General features: G+C 42.8%; 1 protein-coding gene across 1 annotated transcript; it reads left to right on the top strand.

The window, feature by feature from the left end:
* Nucleotides 1-476: 476 nt before the first annotated feature.
* Nucleotides 477-18,193, top strand: si:dkey-206f10.1 (adenylate cyclase type 8). Its single transcript, XM_035421274.1, has 18 exons — nt 477-1,430; nt 3,467-3,616; nt 4,136-4,266; nt 5,300-5,411; nt 5,761-5,888; nt 6,494-6,652; nt 8,027-8,258; nt 10,058-10,246; nt 11,501-11,601; nt 12,362-12,563; nt 14,090-14,191; nt 14,411-14,583; nt 15,053-15,134; nt 15,494-15,652; nt 15,948-16,094; nt 16,390-16,482; nt 16,679-16,796; nt 17,134-18,193. The coding sequence occupies exons 1-18, from the start codon at nt 549-551 to the stop codon at nt 17,601-17,603; spliced, it is 3,630 nt and encodes a 1,209-aa protein (XP_035277165.1). The 5' UTR covers nt 477-548; the 3' UTR covers nt 17,604-18,193.
* The last annotated feature ends 1,606 nt before the right edge of the window (nt 18,194-19,799 follow it).

Raw genomic sequence — 19,799 nt, 5'->3', positions numbered from 1 at the left:
ACGGGCCTTTGTTTAGCTCTGTGGCTTCAGTTCAGATCCGGTATGGGCCCGCTGCCAGCCCAGAAGTTTAGAAATGTCCATGTAGCAACACTTCTGCCAGCTCTTAACAACGATTGACGACAATGGTTCGAAGCTTCCAGTTTTTGTAGTGTACAGTTATGCTCAACTAGCGAATTAAAACAACTGTTTTTGATAGCACAGGAGAGCTGATGAAACAGCAATAAAGCCAGCTCATTAACATTAAAATATTAATTATTCCTCTACTTTAAAGATACTTTATGCGAACACATACTGGAAGAAAGAGAACAGCTCCAGTGCTGTTTTTTTGCAGAAGTGCAAGAGACAAACTTAATGTCATGTCAGACGTAGGCAGGCTCAGGCCTCATTTATAGCCTGATGCAGGTGTGCTAGATGCCCTAGTCAGTGCCATAACCGTTACTCCACTCTGCCACCCTTGTGCCCATGCAGATGTGGGGCCATTGTCCATGTGGAATTAGTCAAGGGGGTCTCTGTCCGTGTGGTGACGCAGCCGCGGGTAGGGGAGAGCCATGGTGACCTTCCAGGAGCCCCAGGTCTCCAGCTCCGTGAAGCTGTCCTTCTCCATCCAGCCGCCGATGTCCCCGGGCCTCAGGCGGAAGCAGCTGATGTGGCAGAATGCCGTCAAGCACATCATCAGCCAGAAGGAGATGTCGCGGCGCGCCGGCGTGGAGCCCGCCCGCAAGATCCTCATCACCGACACCTACATCGACGAGATCAACCGGCAGATCCGCAGCAAGGCCTCGAGGGGCGGGGCCTACAGCAAGCGGCGGCTGTCCATGGCGCGCGTGCACCCCACCCACGAGCGCTCCTCCACCAGCACCCAGTGCAGCACCGACTACATCAGTGACTCCGACTTCTTCGTCAGCTGGGGTTCCTCCGTCAAGGGCGTCTACCTGCCCACGCTGCAGCACACCTTCAAATCGCGCCACCTGGAGAAGCTCTACCAGCAGTACTCGTCCCGGCAGCGTCGGACGTCCCTGGTCGTCACCAATGCCCTCGACATAGTCGCCAAGCTCCACATTCTCCTCATCTACCTGGTGCTGGCCCCAGAGGCGGCCGACTCGGTGAGGGGCTGGCTGACGGGGCTCTTCATGGCCCTGGGGATGGTTATGTGCCTTCTGGTGCTGACCTGCAAAAGCGCCCTGTCGCCCCAGTACCTGCGGTATGTGGGCGTGGCCAGCTGGCTCTCCCAGACGGTGCAGGTGCTGGGCGGGCTGGCCTATGGGCTGGAGAGGGACCAGTCCTGGTATGTCCTCTTCTCCCTCTTCACCACCTACACTTTTCTCCCACTGCCCCTGCTCTGGTCCATCTGCGCAGGCTCTCTCACCTCCGCGCTGCACCTCCTGGTGGTCATCATACGTCACTACAACGACTCGGCTCTGTTCAGAAAGGTGAGCGAAAGGTCAACTGTGGCATAGCACAGGGCTTTAGACTCAGTTCTGGTTTTCATTCTAAGCACGACTGTGACCCCTGGAGTGTAAAAGGTTTTTAATTATTCTTAAACAGACACTTTTAATTTCACCTGAAAGAGGATTTGCCCTCTCAATGTCAGAAATGCCTATGCATGCCATGGAGAACAACAGTTCCATATTCACATCCCAAGACTAATTATTCAGGTCAAGAAATGTTCCATTTTATATGGTATATGGCAAATGATTCCTTTAGAAATGGGTTACTTTTTTACTTGATTGAATTATAGACAATGACAAAATCACTGAAATTGGAAATGGCAGCAAACCAAACTTACATTTTGTTCAGATAATTTCAAGGAAAGAAGAACATTCATAAATGTTTTCAAGAAACTTAACTTGACTGATAAAGAGATTGGTTGTAACAAAAAAAAACTGCATTGACAGGGTGATCCCTGGACAATTTGGGAACTTCAACTGCAGTGGTTCCTATACTATGAGTTAGGACCTACTGGTGAGTCATGGGAGAGGATGAGATGGGTTGTGAGGTGACATATATACTCTCCATTGACATTCGCACAGGTCAAAGTGAGCAGAACTAGCATGCACTGCACTAATCACAGTACAGTACACATGCTGTTGATTTGATTTCTGTAGTTTTTGACCATGTGTCATGCTATGTATTAATAAGATGTGGGTCATAGAAAATGTATCTGCTCATTAAGGGGGTCATGGGCTCAAAAGGTTTGGGAACCACTGGTGTAGTGCAGGGATTCCTAAACTGTAAGTGAGGACACCTGGTAGGTCATGAAAGGGCTTGAGGGAGGTCAGAGGACAAGATGAGTTATTTTTGTCATATGCATTTGTATATATATCATTCACACAGGACATTTTATCTTTCCAAGGTTAGATTTTGGCCTTCAATGGTCACATTTTTTGCTTACAGCTCTTTCAAGTGATTCTTTTATCTGGTTTGAAATGGGCTGCCTTATTAAATGTGTATGGGAAACCAGCATGACACAGACCCTGGCCTAGAGGATCGGAATCACTCAGAGCAAATTTAGATCAGACAGCAATCTCATTTTGAATTATGAGAATGATAAAAATTGAGTGTCCTTGTGTTGAATCTTTCTGAAACATTGCCAATTCAAAATATTGCTCATTATTCTTTACTCTACTGTACATTATTAGCCACATTTGTGATTATCAATTTAATACTAGCCACACGAATCCACACCACATCAGATGCTTCCCCAACCTGCTGCAGGGACACACTGTCTCTGCTGGATTATCGTGGAACTGAGCCTTTAATGATTTAATTTGATTGAGCTGCGAACAGGATGCTGATCTAGGTACGATGTTCCTTATCTATCCATCAGCTTATTCATTGATGTGTTCCCCTTAAACAAATTATGCATCCAGTGAACTATACAGTTCAATCATCAATAGCTGATTAGTGGAATTAATTGAATTACTAAGTAATTCAGTTTAAGACACCTCCAGATTTATTTCAGAAAGGATTTACTGCAAATTGGCTGTCAAGATTAAGAACACGTCATCATTGAAGCTGAATTAAACCTGTCTAATGGATCGATTAGAATTAAAGCTAGCTAAATCTAATTTAACCTTTAGCTTACAGTGTGCTTTCAGAAGCAGGGTTTGAAAATCCTCACAGACACTTCAGTGTATAAGCAAATTCACCGAATACATGCCGTCGAGAATATGACTTTAAATGTTTATGGACACCTCTGAATGTGTATGTGTACACGTGAGATTGTACATGTGTGCAAGAAATTCTTGAATTCAAAATAATTAGAAGCACAAGTGGCCAGGGCTAATTCTGAACAGTTAAAGGTTGTCCGAGGTTTTGGCATCCAATCCCCTTTTCTCTCTCATTTAGTGAAACTTATAGTAGCGGTCAAGTCATTGAGCAATAGTAGCAGCAGTGTTGAACTGCACGAGACATCCAGATCATGGGGTTCACTGATCTAACTCCTGGCTTGCCTGTGTGCCCTCAGGTATTGGCTAAGGGACTCCTGTACATGGGCATGAACACGGCGGGACTCTTTATCCACTACCTGTCGGATCGCGCACAGAGGCAGGCCTTCCTGGAGACTCGGAGATGCATCGAGGGCCGGGTGAAGCTGGAGAGGGAGAACCAGAGACAGGTCAGGCGCTTGCTTTTCATCCAGAGAGATGGAACTCCTGCGCTTTCCTCTAGCTCAGTGTTTGTGCTTATTTTGTGGGTATTGTCATGTTTATTATTGGGTGCTCAGAGAATTTTCACAGCCTTTGTCAGGCGTACTAATCATAGAGGCATGCTGATGTACTATGCAGGTGTGTGTGTGTGTGTGTGTGTGTGTGAGAGAGAGAGAGAGAGTTGCCCACTTACAACTAACTGTTACAAACTTATTGCTAAGTTGCCCAAAAACTGACAGCTAACTAAAATAAAGCTGCATATTTTATTTACTGTAAAAGTTAAAGAGAGGAGGGGGAGGGGGGTGGACACCCCCTGTGGTACACACACAGACACACCCATTCACACCTCCAGTGGCTACCCCCCCAATTCCTGCTCTGTCTTATCTCCAGGCTATACTGGCCATGTGCTTTGAAGCTTCCTATGGCTGAGAAGAGAACGGCCAAATGGTGAATTGAATGTCTGACAAAATTCCCATTTGTGTCCACAGGAGCGTTTAGTGCTATCCATTCTGCCCCGCTTCGTTGCCTTGGAAATGATTGCTGACATGAACGCTTTGGATGATGAGCTTCTGCCCCAGCAGTTCCACAAGGTCTACATTCATCAGTACAAAGATGTCAGGTAAGTCAGGCAGCATGTGATACTACTTAATGTGTTGCTAAATCTTTCCCAGCACCATCTAAAATTTCATACAAAAATGAATATACTTTCAAAACTATGCTTAAAACATTTCTTAATTTAGACATGCCACTTATTTCCTCTGCTTATCTTACTATATTTCCTCTACTATCGTATTCCTCTGTTGAAAAATCTCATTCTATTAAAATCTTCGAATAGTTTTGCCAGTTCACACAGATCCCCCCTCCCCCACTCTGCCCATGTCCCCCCCCCGATACACGACTCAGTTTCCCCTTGTTGTTCTGACTCGGTCCTTATGGTGCCTCAGCAGAGGGAGGATTAAAAGGGGACTGCATGTTAACTCATCACCAGTTGGCTTTTGATTACCCAGCTCAGCTCAATCTGCTTCTTGTGCTGTTACCGAATAAATGCATCCATTAGTTTGTCAAACAATGCATTAATACACAATTTATTTCACACAAGATGGTATATTCATTTTATGATGCCACTCACTTGCAAAATCGCTCCCCTTAGAAACTCGCTGAATTCCAATGAAGGGGAGGTGTACTTAAATGAAGATGTATTGATTTATGAGGTTCATATTTTAGAGTTCAGTGCTCTGCCGTTTAATCGTTTTTATAGGTATTTAAAATGAAAGTTTAAAAGGCAAACAAAAACATTTTTTACGACTAAACCATTACATAATTTAGTTGATTGTAGCGTATGATCGTGAAACTACTGCAAATTAATTTCTATTGTTAAAATCTTGCTAATGTGATTGACAGGGCATACAACTCTTAAATTCTCACAAAAATGTATTTGTACTTTTGGCAGATGATAATACCCAGGGCATGATACATGTAATAGTTTGCTTGACAAATTGCTCATATGATAGAAAATCTCACATGATAGCATAGGCATGAAGTATCGTTCTTTTATGTAATAGACTACTAATGAATGAAGCTATGTTTGCTATAGAGTACAATAATACAACTGGCAGATTGAACTAAGTGTGGTGAATTTTTCCTTTGTACAGCATCCTCTTTGCTGACATCAAAGGCTTCACCATGCTGTCCATGAGCCTGTCGGCACAGGAGCTGGTGCGCACACTCAATGAGCTGTTTGGCCGCTTTGACCACCTGGCTGAGGTGAGAGAACGTTGGGCAGCGAGTGATGGATGCCCACAGCTGATTAAATAGGGAAATCATTTTTACTTATGATTGATGTTTGTCTAATTTATCATCTAGTGGTGAGTTTAGTTTGTCTTTGTTTTTAGAAGTAGTTATTTAGTTGAATAACTATGGCTGCAGTACCTCTGTCATGAAATGGGTGAAGTATAAGCAAAAAAAAAAAGAAATCTGAGGCCTTCTTTTGTGTTAATGTTAAAAGCCTTGAATTCATTTCAGTAAGAAAACTAAAAAGGCACTTGAACTGCACGGTACTTGATGTGTCAGCGATGTCACCCAACTCGTGCCGCTCTGCACTGTGTGCCCGCAGGAGCACCACTGCATGAGGATTAAGATCCTGGGGGATTGCTACTACTGCGTGTCGGGCGTGCCCGAGCCCCAACGTGCCCACGCCCGCTGCTGTGTGGAGATGGGGCTGGCAATGATCAGCACGATACAGTCAGTCCTGCACCCGCCCCCTAACCCCGCCCCTCTGCTGTCATATGATTAGTCCCAGCTTTAGTGTCTTCCTTCTCCTGCCATATGATTAGTCACAGCCTTAGACCCTCCCCTCTGCTCCTGGATAGTTAGTCCCACCCCTGACACCCCCCCGCCCCCCACACACACACACACATACACACGCACACAAATTTCTGTTATAGACCCTATTTTTGCTATCAAGGCACAACTGTCAAACTATAGCAGTAACTCACAGCAGTGGTGATTTATGGAATGTCCAACTCATACTAGAGGGCCAGGACATCATGTCTTCAGCCTGCATGCTTTATGGGATACAATAGATGTACTGTAGCAAATAGAGGATGCTCTCATCGTAGACATTTTAATTATTTTGCTTTTTCAGGATCTTTAAAATATTTCAATATTTGGTAAAGTCAAAGACTGGGGTTTCTATAGCAGCCTGTTCCTTCTGTTCCTACCCGGCCCAGGTAACTTTCAATTGAGTTCAATTCAATTTTGTTTGTGTAGCGCTTTCTACAGAGAGGACGCTTCACAAATTAGCAGAGTAGCGAAGTAGCAAATAAGTGCACTGCTCCTTCTGTCAGGTTTGTGAGGAAACAGCTGAACCACGAGATGGACATGCGTATCGGGATCCACTCGGGCTCCGTCCTGTGCGGGGTGCTGGGGCTGCAGAAGTGGCAGTTCGACGTGTGGTCCTGGGACGTGGGCATCGCCAACATGCTGGAGGCTGGGGGAATCCCTGGGTGAGTCGTTCAGTCCTCTGTTTGCCCATTTGTGTGACATCATATCACGTGTTCACAAAAGTGGGACTCGTAGAAGGGACCCTTTTCTGGTGCTGGTGGTGCCGCCATGACAGATCCTTTTGATCCATCGCTTTCTCAGGTTTGTGATCTTTGTTCCTGCATTTTGAATGCCCAGTCAGTTATAATGTATATCAGTGCTCTTTGCTGCATCATCTATTTGTGAGAGTGTAAACATGTGCGCTCCTCCCAAGCATACAGTGCCAAGTGGCACTTGTTATTACAGCTTAGGCCGCGAGTCAGGCTCTCAGACATGCAGCTTAACAGGCAAACTTTTGGGCACCCGATCAACCAGCGGGGATCATGGGTGTGTGATCAGCCCCTGATATCCCAGCTGACTGAAGCCCTCTCATCCCTGGGTAAAGACTGAGCCAATTATGCGTTACCCTGGGGAGCTGCTGGCCACAGTCAGCACTGGCACGGTTCAGATTCAGTACCAGACCGTGGGGCCCATCCATGCGCTAGAACCGCTCTTTAGCAGGATGAACCACCTGGCAGCCCCTTCAGCTTTATATTTGTAAAAAAGAACTGTCTCCTGAAGCCAAAACTTTTAATGCATCTTGATACAGGTGTGCCCAAGGACGGTATGGTGCCACTGCATGTTCTGTCCTTTGCCTAATCATGAATATTCATGAACTGAAATATCACACCAGAAATTCCAATTCCAATAACCAACTGGAACTTTCTGTACACATAGAGCATAAGCTGACCATCTGGTTAGACTTGAGCAGTGTTTCCCAAACTAGGTCTTGGGACCCCCCTGCGTACATTGATTTGTGTTCAAACCACGATTGCGATCCACGAATTTTAACACATAAATCTTTAAAGATGTGGTATAATAATTGCATTACAAAAAAACTATTTTCAAAAAACTTTAATTAAAAGTTAAATTAAACTTAAGCATTTGCTGTCCTCCTTGTGATAGGCAGTTAATTGAGGATGAGCAAAACTGTTCTAAAATTTACAAAATACCTCCCTAATAAGCTGACCTGTAAACTTCAGTCACAACAGAGGATGTGTTAGTTGCTTTGCAGATGGCATAGAGGTATAAACCATACATGAAAGAGGCGAGCAACCTGTTCTACTTATGAAATACAACAATATACATATTTCAAATACAGATATTTGACATATTGCCCATCCCATACTGCATTTCACAATTTGATATAGTTAAACACTTAAACTCAGAAATTGCTGAGTAAGTAATGTGCCTGTAACATTAGCTCTTTGTAACTCAGTGAGCTGATGGACCATTCTGCACGGTTTTGGCGGGGGTCGCGATGCGTGCGTTCACCGCTCTGGCCCTCTGCCACGCAGGCGGATCCACATCTCTCGGGCCACCCTGGACTGCCTGGAAGGCAACTACAAAACGGAGGAGGGGCGCGGCCGCGAGCGCAGCGAGTTCCTGCGCAAGTACGACATCGACACCTTCCTGATCTGCCCCACGGAGAAGGGCGGGGCGGACGAGGAGCCCGCCAAGGCCCAGCGGCCCAGCAGCAAGTCCTGGAGCGCGGAGCTGCCCTTCAGCAACATCATCGACATGAACTGCGTGAGCTCCGCCCCCCCCCCATGGGCTAGCGGGACGCAACCCTGCCCGTCCCAACCACCACAGATCAGATCAGCCTATCGCATGGGCTGCAGGGAAAAGGATAAATCGTCAAACCTTTTTTCATGGAAAATCTTACAGGGATTAAAAATGAAAATAATACATTATATTTTATGACGTCCTACATTTTGATCACCGGCATTTTAATTGTCTCTTTTTTGGCACCTTACGTAGGGCTGTACGCGTCCAGCTCCCACCGTAATTTGGAATGTCCAATTAGTCATTTTTCACCCGCAGCCATATTCATGCGCAATCCCTCAGTGCCGATTTGGGAAAGCTGAGACATCCATGGTTCTCCTTTCAAAATATGTGGTGCCACCAGTCTGCTTCCTTTCACATGGCAGACTGCAGCTGAGCTGGCACAGAGTTTAGTTTAGTTTAGGATCCCTGTTAGCTGTTACAAATGGTAACAGCTACTCTTCCTGGGGTCCACATAGAACAATATACAAACAAACACACACAAAGCGAAATACATGGTAAAGGTAACAGAGAAAGAAATAAATAATGAAGAGTGGAGTCAGAGGAAGACCTTTCATATGTGTTTTAGGGGCTCACCAAAGAGCGATAAAACACCTAACTGACTGAACCATCCCATACTCTGGGTGACAAAATTATCAATTGCATGTTAATTGTTTTCATACATATACTGTGTGTGTGTGTGTGTGTGTGTGTATAATGTGATTTGAGCTGCAGGTTGCGGAACACATGAACTGCTTGAGCCCCTAGTCTCACAGTGACTACAGCTCTGTTCAAAGAAAAATATATAGATTTATCGCTTGTTTGAAAATTATATATACATATTGATTTAGATACATTGCGTAAAACAGTAACCTGATGCATTGTATTTAAAAACAGTTGGTCGATTTCCCGAGCTTGTCCCTTGGAGGGTTTTTAAGACAGATTATGGTACAAAACTCAATGTAAAACAGTAAACAAAATCAAAAACAACAGGATTGTTACATGAACAGAATAATGATTGCAGTAATAGATTTACAAGAATGCTATAAATGATTGCTTTTAAATATTGTTTTATATACCTAATATTCAGGATAATGGTCCTCAGAGATGGTTCCCATTGAAAATGGTGCATCCTTTCTGTGAAGCATGTGCATATCTATACCTGCCTCCAATCATGCACTAAACTATCAGTCTTCCACATATCATAGACTTAAATATCTTATAGTGCATACAAACGTTAAAAGTACAGAAAGCTATAAAAGAGGTGGTCTTTATGGGTAAATTTATGCGTGTGGATACATTTTTGTCAAAGACTATTAATTTAGGAGGATATGGGAATAGAAGTTAAGTACGATCTAATTCAGCAGAAGAATATGTTTGGGCTATGATTATCCCAGCAAAAAGCTAATTACATATTTGGATCATGCTTTGAATTACCGGAATGAATACATTAAATAATTATGAAGCACTTAAGTTCCACTTCTGATTTCCATTCTAGCTATATATTACAGGAAACTTCTTTTTTTTAAAACCATAATTATAAACATAATTTGGTTAATTAAGCATAAAGTTCAGCAATCATGCCTACATTTATAAAAATTGAACCAGGCTCTGAGCTGGGTGACCATTTTATGAAGAGTAATTCATAAAATAACACTTTAATGAAAATAATTTCATATAAAATTCATAATAACTCATACATTTCAGGATCATTTGATTGCCCTTCTCCTGTGCTGTAGTACACCACAGTAATTGCCTGTGCTGTGCTGCCATGACTTGTGCAGATCCTGGCCACCTTCACAAACGGATTCCACGGCCCGTTTCCCAGCCAGGGCACTTCGCCGTGCTCGGGCTCCAGGGAGATCAACAAGCGCATCGAGCGCGCCATCGAGGTGCGCAGCGGCGAGCGAATGAGGAAGGAGCACGTCACGCCCGTCGCCCTGGTCTTCAAGGATGCACACATTGAGGACAAGGTACAAGCACCGGAGTGTGAATCAACAGGAACATGGTGGGTGTGGATCTGACAGTTTAGTCATGACCCACATAAGGACAGGGCAAGTGAGAGATTCGGTTGGCAGTATTCATGAATATATTCCAAAAAGAGATATAAAAAAAGATATATAAGGAGAGATGATTCAAAATATACTGCACTGAGATGAGTTTAGGTAAGGGAACACACAGATCAGATCAGCCAGGGCTGTTGCGATGGCATTTTAACCAGAAAATCATCTGGTGTGATTATTACCGGCTCTTAGTGAAAAAATAGCGATCATTCCAAGTTTATATATTCCCTTCAACCTGGGAGACTGAGTGAAGGTATGAAGGATAAAAATATATTTATCCCTGTTATTCCAGAAAATCTTGGTTGTTGCTCATAATATAAGAAGTATTTCAGAAAGGCAGCTTTGCTTTCATTCTATTGTATAATAATGATGAATATAAACATTGGTAAAATGTCAACTTCCATGTTGTCTGTTAAAACAATTGTGCACAGTCCAGTACATTACCTGTAATGGTTGATATAGAGAAAACAGACAAAACCACCCCCTCAACGGCATGTGAGGGTCACTGAAAAACAGGGTGTTTTGAGCAAGTTTCAGAAATATTGGTAAACAAAAAATGGAGCATTAATGCATCATCCATTTTAATACAATTTTTTGACATTTTAATAGATTAATTTATCCAATAACTGTGTTAGACAAAGTTGAAGTTCAGATGGATAGTCAGAAGCTGCCAGTTTGGCCAATTGCTGCTCCACTTTCAATGATCTCTCACAGATGTATTTTAGACTTTTGGGGAACCATCCTTTCGACTTATCCTTCTGGTTGGCATTTTCTTTGTCCATACTTTTGTTTCTTTGAAACTGAGTCAGATGACATTCTTTGTTGACAGCTTACAGGTTGCAATGTTTTTGTTTTTGATAGGTCAAGACAGATAGCTTTTTTTTTTTTTTTGCAATTGTCAACTACAGTTACGGGCAATTATTAAGGTGTGTTCTAACCTTAGTTACATATTAACAAAGGTGACCAATTTTAGAGCATCGCAGTGAGTTGGCAGCCGACATCACAAGTATGAATTCTTCAAATCCTATTTAGAGAATAAACATCTAAATAATAATTATTGTATGGTGTAAGTTATCAGGGGGAGAGTTATCAAGGCAGAAGTGTAATAAGATAAAAATGCTCCTCATTGTAGCTGTGGTAACTCCCTGTCCTTCTGTCACACAGTTCTCACAGATGAGAGATGAAATGTTCAAGTCCAATGTGGTCTGCTCCTTCATAGTGCTCCTCTTCCTCATGGCAGTGCAGGCTCTCATTCCAGCCCCCCAGTGAGTACACCTTCAAAATGACTAATGCAGAAGTATATGATTTTCTGAGAACGCTTTTTAAAAGAGGTCCACACTCAACTTAAATAGGCAACTGTTATCTCTTGTTCTGTACTAGACTGGGAATTGTATGTCCAGCTAGCGAAATAACACTTAAAAATGTATTTAGGTTATGGAAATCTGCAAAAATGTTGCATTCTTATGATATTTTGGTTCCATAAAACAACCTTTACATGTTTTACTTTGGAAATAAAATGCTGGTCCAGGATTGCTATCCCCCCGGTCCGCCATTGGAAATCCCAACCCCCAGCAGAAATACATCTGATCATTCATTTTCATATAAACCACAATCATAATCCCCCAAACACCCCCAACCTCCGCCCCCAGATCACATGTGGTATACAACATCTGCATTAACGCTGCATGAATGCAATATTGGATTATCAAAAATATACAATAACTTAATTGTGCCCACCCATGCCAGTTCATCTGTACCCCTCCCCCCTGCCCCGCCCCAGACTGAGCAATATACTTCAGTATAAAAAAAAGAAGTGTAAACAAGTGGTATAACAAAATAAATGTAAAGTGTTGCTACAACTGTGTTACTCATGCTCAGCTAGAAAGTACAAAAACGGTTGCAGTAATAAATGATTGTGTTAGCTACGTGCTTGGTAAAGTATAACTGTGTAGAGATAATGCAGAGTACTGTTTTTAGGTCCTAAAACTGTGACTATAAGGAGATCCCATCTCCCCACTCCCCCAGGGTGCGTCCCATGGTGGTGCAGTTTGCCCTCTTCCTGCTGGCGTACGCAGTCCTGCTGCTGGTCACGCTGGCGGAGGAGTTCAAGGGCTCGCCGCATGCCCTTCAGCAGCTCTGCTGTTGGATCCAGGAGACCAAGATCATCCGGAACCTTCTCACCCTCTTTGCCATTGCCCTCAACTTTGGCATGGCGTCCTCTGACGTGGTGAGTGTGTCGCACATTTTCCCTGTGTCCCCAAAACCAGGAAGATTCCAGACTTAGTCTGTTTCTCAGGGTCGCAATGACTCAGGTTAGGCATTCTACAGAGGGTTTCTGAGCCTAGAGTGACAAGGGCAAACTAAAATGGTTCTTTATTTGAAATGTGAAAGTCACAAGGAAAGACTTCATAAAATTCATGGAAAGGTTAACAAAGCGAGCGAGAAAAAAATTACGGGGTGACAAGGAGGCATAAGCAGAAATGAAAGATAAATTATGCACTACATGAACTGCTGGATACTGTAGTCTGTGGTTAATTTATGGTTAAAGTCTAGATGGGCTGAACTTCCTGTTCTCATCATTATTTATTCTTTTTTTAAGAGCAGGCAGTCTGCCCTCCCTCTGTATTTTGTGCTGTATTCAGATAGGTAGAAAGCAGATAGAGAAGGGGAAGAGACAGATGAGGGATCACAGAAGGTGCCATGGCAGGGGATGGAAATCCCGCTCTTATTCAGCATGAGAGTTGGCCATCCTATAGACTGCACCACATGTCTTGCCCTCATTATATTCGCCTTCATTCCTATGAGTCCTTACTGGAAAAAAAGTGAATCTGGTATGATGTAAATGCAGTGAAATCTTTGATATAACAGTAAAAATGTAAGTTTGTATCTTTACATGAATATATATATTTCTGAAGTGTATTTGCGTTTGTGCTAAATCCATGATCCATTAGATTATTTCCTTCAAAAGAGGCTCCTATGTTACACAACCTATTTTCTTAGGCACATCCTTCCTACACATTAGAGTCTTGTACTCCATGCAGTGCATTATGGTCAGTTGGTACATTCCGTTTTTTCAGGATCAGGACCAAAATCAGTTTGAGTAGCACAAAAATTAAATTCAAAGAAAATTCCACTTCACATAATGATTGTGTAGAGTATCTAATAAAATTGGTTGAACACAACTGAACGTTTGAAACTCTGATTGTTAAGTAGATCTCTCACTCTATTGAAAATATTGAATATGGAACTGCTAAAATTTAGTTGCCTGTATTTCCACATTAATGTTTGAAATAAAAAAATGGAAGCAGCTTATACAAATAGTAGGATGCTGGAACTACATAAAACTGTAAAAAAAAAATGTAAAATTTTTTTTTTAAGTAGAGCCAGGAGGTTTTTCATATCAGTGCTGTTATAGGGCTGATTAATGTTGCTTTCCATAACAAAGAGTGATATGGGATATTTAAAGTCATAAAAACTTAGAACCAATTATTTATATGTGATTCTACAGCACTGCATTTTGTCATATTTTCCAAAGGATAAAGGAATCCTCAGCTAGCCCAGAGGCAGTTTTTCACTCTGTGGATTCCTTCCAGTCTATAACAAGTAATTCCTGTGTAGTGTCTGCGTTTCTTTTTTTCTTTTTTTGTCTTTTTTTAATGAGATATGGTGGAATGACCTTTAGTGTATGTCTGTAACAATTAGTGTCCGTTGAACTGTTGAACCATCTGATTTGTATTTATTTTGATAAACTAGCTGTGGTGTCACATGATGGAGGCTGAGGGTGGAAATGGGACAAACAAGACTGACCAGAATCCCCCCAGTCACAGGCCAGTCAACATATGCACTGACCCTGAGGTAAGAGTTGGGTCTTAAGTAACATCAATTCAAAGATAGACGCTGTTAGGACATCAAAGACAGGAGGAACTGATGATTTCAGTGAAACTGATGAGCTAAATTAGAAACAATTATTTGTATGCTTTTATGTGTTTGTGACGTGAGAACAGGAGATGAATATTGTTGATGATCACTGGCGCTCTCCATCTCTCCCTCGGTCACTATCCTTCGCCCTTGCAGTTTTTTGTTCTCAGCGGGGTGGTTGCCATGGTGACATGCGCAGTGTTCCTCCGGTTGAGCTCCCTGCTGAAGCTGGCAGTGCTGCTAGTGGTCATTGCAGTGTACACCTACCTCATTGAGGTGGCGTTCCACATGCTCTTCCTCCAACAGCAGCAACTCAACCATGTCCACAGGTACAGTGGAGTAGAGCTGCACAGGTTGAACTAGGGGTTGCCTTATTCATCAGGCTTAGAAGCTTATGCTACTATGGACGGGTTTGACAGACACAGACTAAACGTAGTCCTGGGTTAAATTGAGTTTTGTATGGTTAATCTCCATTCAAAATGGAATTCTAGGACTAGACTTAATCTGTATCTGCAAAACTCAACCTATAAGTTTAACAGGTTGGTACTCTAATATGAGATAAGTCGGCCCAGGGATGTGTTTTGCTAATAAACCAATCAGCGGTTACTTCTTCAGATGAATCATGATCATGTAAGTAACACTCCATTTGGTGGAGAGTGATTTAAACTGGGAAATTTTCTGGTGGGGCATGTTTAAACCCATTATCAGTCTACTCAATACTGTCCACAATCAATCTGTCTGTTTGGTTGCCTGTCTGACTCTTTTTAACCCCCCCCCACCCCTCTTCCCCACACCCAGGTCCCACTACCTCAGGAGGAAGGGCATCTCAGTTCTACTGCTGGTCATGTTTGTAATAGCTGTGTTCTACAACAGTCGGCAGGTAAAACATCACCAGACTATCTTTATCATATGTCACATAGGGAGTGTAGTATGCTGGCGATTAAACTCTAAGGTTGTTCAATCCCTGGCTAGGGCAAGGTCATTGTACCCATGGGCAAGTTACTTAACCTGAGCTGCTTCCAGAAATATTTATATTAATGTATGGTTAATGTGTACTACAATATATAATGTAAGCTGCAAGTTGCTCTGAATAAGAATATTTGCTTAATGTCATTTTGGACTCTCTCTATACACAAATACATTTTCATGTCATAAAAGCCCCATAGATTTTATTCTTCCATCGAATGTCAGAAGCCTCCTCTCATAAGACCCCCCTCCCCCGTCTCACCCTCGTCCCAGCTGGAGGCAACCGCGAGACTGGACTTCCTGTGGCGGATGCAGGCGCGGCAAGAAGTGGAGGACATGAAGGAGCTCCGGGAGCACAACGAGTGCCTGCTGCACAACATCCTGCCCTCCCATGTGGTGCGGCACTTCCTGGAGAGGAACAGGCATGACGAGGTACCGTCAACACCGCTCCAGAGAGCCCGTTCCCCCGCACGCGTGTTTGTTCAGGAATGGATTGTCCTCATTCGTATGATGAGATGCACATGCGCACGCATGCATATGCGGGGAAAATAAGTAACACGTGTTGGCAAAGCATTGATCTGACTGCAGCAGCAATTAACATATGCAACAGTTAGCTATTAGGAACTTGTAACAACACACACTCGGATTGGCGTTTTGACACATATCACAGGGTTGCCCAATACTTACCCTTTGCAAATACAGATCTTTTCTTCTCGCTCCTCAATAGGACCTGTACTCCCAGTCCTATGACGAGGTTGGGGTGATGTTCGCCTCGATCCCAGGTTTCAGTGACTACTACGAGCAGAAAGAGATCAAGCATGAAGGGGTGGAGTGCTTGAGACTACTGAACGAGATCATAGCGGGCTTTGATGAGGTGAGCGAGAAAGCCAGGTCTCACGGAACTGTCTTCTCCAAACTGCATATCTTGTGCTTTTGCATCATGCACATATCGCATTTAAGTTTTACAGATTTTTTACTGAACAAAAAGTGTTCATATTATTGCGAATACAGCAATAAGCATTACAAACTAAAGGCTCAAGCAGCTCAATGAGGTTATATTGATCTCTCAGGTATGATATTGACCACCCTAGCGGACTTGCATAAAGGGATGATAATATTGGGTACACCAGTGAATGACGGTGTCACTGACCTCTTTCTGTCTGCTTTAGCTGCTGGAGGAGTCCTACTTTAACGACATTGAAAAAATCAAAACTATTGGCAGCTGTTACATGGCGGCTTCGGGTCTGTCACCTGACAGGAAGGTAAGTATTTGTTGACATGAAGGGACTTGTACTTCATTGTTGGTGTAGTTGGTGGTATTTATTTTAATGTGCATATTGTGTTGCTTGTTCATCATTGTGCACTTGCACATAACTCCAGTAATAACCACCAATAATGTGCATTATTGATGACCCCTACTCTCGGCTCCTCCCCCTCCGTCAATCCTGTTTTCCACAGGCTCATTCTCGAGATGAATGGCATCACCTCTGCGAGCTGGTCCTATTTGCCCTCGCCATGCAGGAGACCCTGAAAGAATTCAACAAACACTCTTCTAACAACTTCCAGCTGCGTGTTGGTAAGCCAGTCTCCAAAATGCAATTCAATCTCAACATTTCACACAAGTGACTGTGCTGAGCAGACAGCTAAACTCCCAGGTAGTCTCCTGTCGTAGAGTTACCTGTGGTCGTTCTTTTTTGTTATTTTTGTTATTATGAAGACGGTTGGAAATCAGAGACTGACAGAAATATATAGAAATAAATTGATTATAAATGCTGAGGAGCTAAATATGATTGTTTTACTGGCGTAAGAAATTTGTGAATTCAAGCTGTGACTGAAATGAATACTGGATACTGCGGCTGTTCTCATTGCTGGATTACCTTGTCTTCCCTCCTCCCCATGGTGTGAATTGGCAGGTATCGCCCATGGGCCGGTGGTGGCTGGAGTGATCGGGGCCACTAAGCCGCAGTACGACATCTGGGGGATGACGGTCAACCTGGCGAGCCGCATGGACAGCACCGGGGTGAGCAGGCGCATCCAGGTGCCCGAGGCCACCCAGAAGATCCTGGCCAACTGGGGCTTTGTGCTGGAGCTGCGGGGCGAGGTCTTCATCAAGGGCGTCAGTGAGCAGCAGGGCAGGATACGCACCTACTTCATCAGCAGCAGCCGCGCCCAGAAGACCCACCGCTCCGCTGTGGACAGGAGCTCCTCCAGGGGGGGGCGCACCACCCTGGCGGCCGTGGTGTTCGGGCTACTGCAGGCACGCCACAGGGAGAGGCTGAGAGAAGCCAACTGGGGGTTCCCCGTCTCCCCTCAGAACATTCAGAGAGCCCTGGAGAGTTCCTCCAATGGACTGCTCCACGATAGCTCCTCAAAAATCCTCTGAACGTGCACTCAAAGATGTACGTCTTCTTCGCCTTTCAGACATCGCCACACGATACCTCTGTAGTTACTGTAGTACACACGGAGACCTCCCTGCCTGTCTCCACCTGGAGACCTTCATGCCAAGGAACTCAAAAGTCCTCTTCAAAAGACTTGCTGTTCTCAGGATATGGCCATCTCTCGACTGTGAGAGCTTTTCTGACAACACACCCATGCTGCATGATGTTGACTCAGAGATAAACACCATACACTGAATTAATTTATTTGAATATTTGTTTGTTTTATAAAATGTATTGATGACTGTTAAGTTGCAATGTTTAAATTGGATTCATCTGGAAGACCAAAGGAAAAAAATAGCCAAAAATTTACACAGTATGAAAATTTCAGCCAACTTGTCTTGTTTTTCAAAGCCAATTAAGCTCTTCATTTTAAGAGTAGAAATTGTTTAGAGTAATGTATTATGAGTGCTATACAGTGTAATTTTAGTGTTTGATGTTTACTTTTGTTTTGGAAAAATAGTGCTCGCTATTCTGCCATTCTGGAAACAAAACCTTCAGCGATGCCATATCATCGTCATACAGTTTATCATTCATAAGTGAGTCCAAATTATTAAAATTAATGTTGTCCTCTGATCTGTTGTGTACTTTTTTCAATATGTATCAAAATGTAAGCAACACTCAAAAGCATAGCAGTGATTAATTATTATTGTGGGAAATAAATGAAAAGATGAGGAGCAGTGGATCTGCAGAAGTGTGGTAGGCCACTAGTTGCTAAGGAAATAAAATCACTTTGCTGGTCAAATGAATGATTAGAGAAGGTGCAGTAGATCTGATACTGAGACTGAGCTTGAGATCGATTCATTCTTCTGACTGATTCTCAGCCTTAAAACATGTAGAATTTTAAATTAGCTTCCACAGTGTTGCTTTTTAGTTCCACATACTGACATCTGTGAGAATTTCCTTGCACAAACATTGCAATCAGGGGTGCCGTATTGGGAGTTGGAGATGGGGTGGGGGCGGGGGTGGGGGGTGAGGATGATGTGAGATATTTTCAGGTGGCTCAAAATCCCTGGTGTTACCATTAATTCCAACAGCAGGTTTCACTAATAAGATCATTTGACCGATTTTGGTGATGCTGCACTTTGAGATACTGACATGCAACAATTACTAATCTGTTCTTTGGACACTGCAGTCCATCTCATCAGTATTACACAAAATGGCTGACATGACCTAATCAATTCATGGCAATAATTGGCTTGTTCTTGTCCAAATTCAGTCACATGTGCACAATGCACCATTTTCAATTACAAATCTATATAAAATTTAGTATAGACTAGACACAACTTTCAAATGTATTTCCATATTTTGTAGGTACATTTAGGGAAACATCACCATCACAGGCCATTTAACTTAACTACCTCTGGCCACCATTTAAAATAATCCAACATCCACTTGTTTTTGAGTTCGGTCCATACTTTTTCTAATTATTTGCATCACTTAACATTTGCTGAGTTTGTTTCAAAAAAGATTACAGCATTATTATCATATAACTTTCGTCATAAGCAATGCCAACATTGTTTTGGTGATCTTTTGAATACGTGTCTATTTATAAAATTTAAATCCATCATTGCTTGTTAATCTAGGGGGAAAAAAATATTGTACCAGTATTGATGGCAGTTTCATTTTGTGTTTGGCCCAGGGAGTGCTTGTAGCTATATTTTATTGATTTATCTGGTGCATGCTGCCTGTTTTCAGAAGCTTTGTAATCTTATTTAGGCTTCATACAAAGACAAATATGCCTAGCCTCCATAAAACCTATATATATCATATAAAATGTTATCACATCATATATCAATTTTTCTTCAGCTTGGAATCATATATATATAACAGATTGTACAGTTTTTCACCTTGATTAACAAACATTTATTCTCAGCTCACTGACCTGCTTATTAACAATGGAGAATCACACATAACATTTCTTAATATTCTCAGATTTATTCTACACTATATTTTCAAAAATGTCCTACACATACGGTACATTTTTTTAAAAAACCAAGAAAATGCAGTTTATCCGCATTATTATGCAAGAATTGGGATCCAGTGTGACTTTTGGGTTGGAGACTGACAGGCCAGTGGTCTTAGAAGTTTCTACTCGGTGTTTTTACACATAGCACTATACAGCATTGATTAAGAAACATAGT

Source organism: Anguilla anguilla, chromosome 6 (assembly GCF_013347855.1).
Source record: "Anguilla anguilla isolate fAngAng1 chromosome 6, fAngAng1.pri, whole genome shotgun sequence".
Taxonomy (NCBI): domain Eukaryota; kingdom Metazoa; phylum Chordata; class Actinopteri; order Anguilliformes; family Anguillidae; genus Anguilla; species Anguilla anguilla.
The sequence above is the reverse complement of the archived record's forward strand: the minus strand, read 5'-3'. Positions and strand labels throughout refer to the sequence as shown.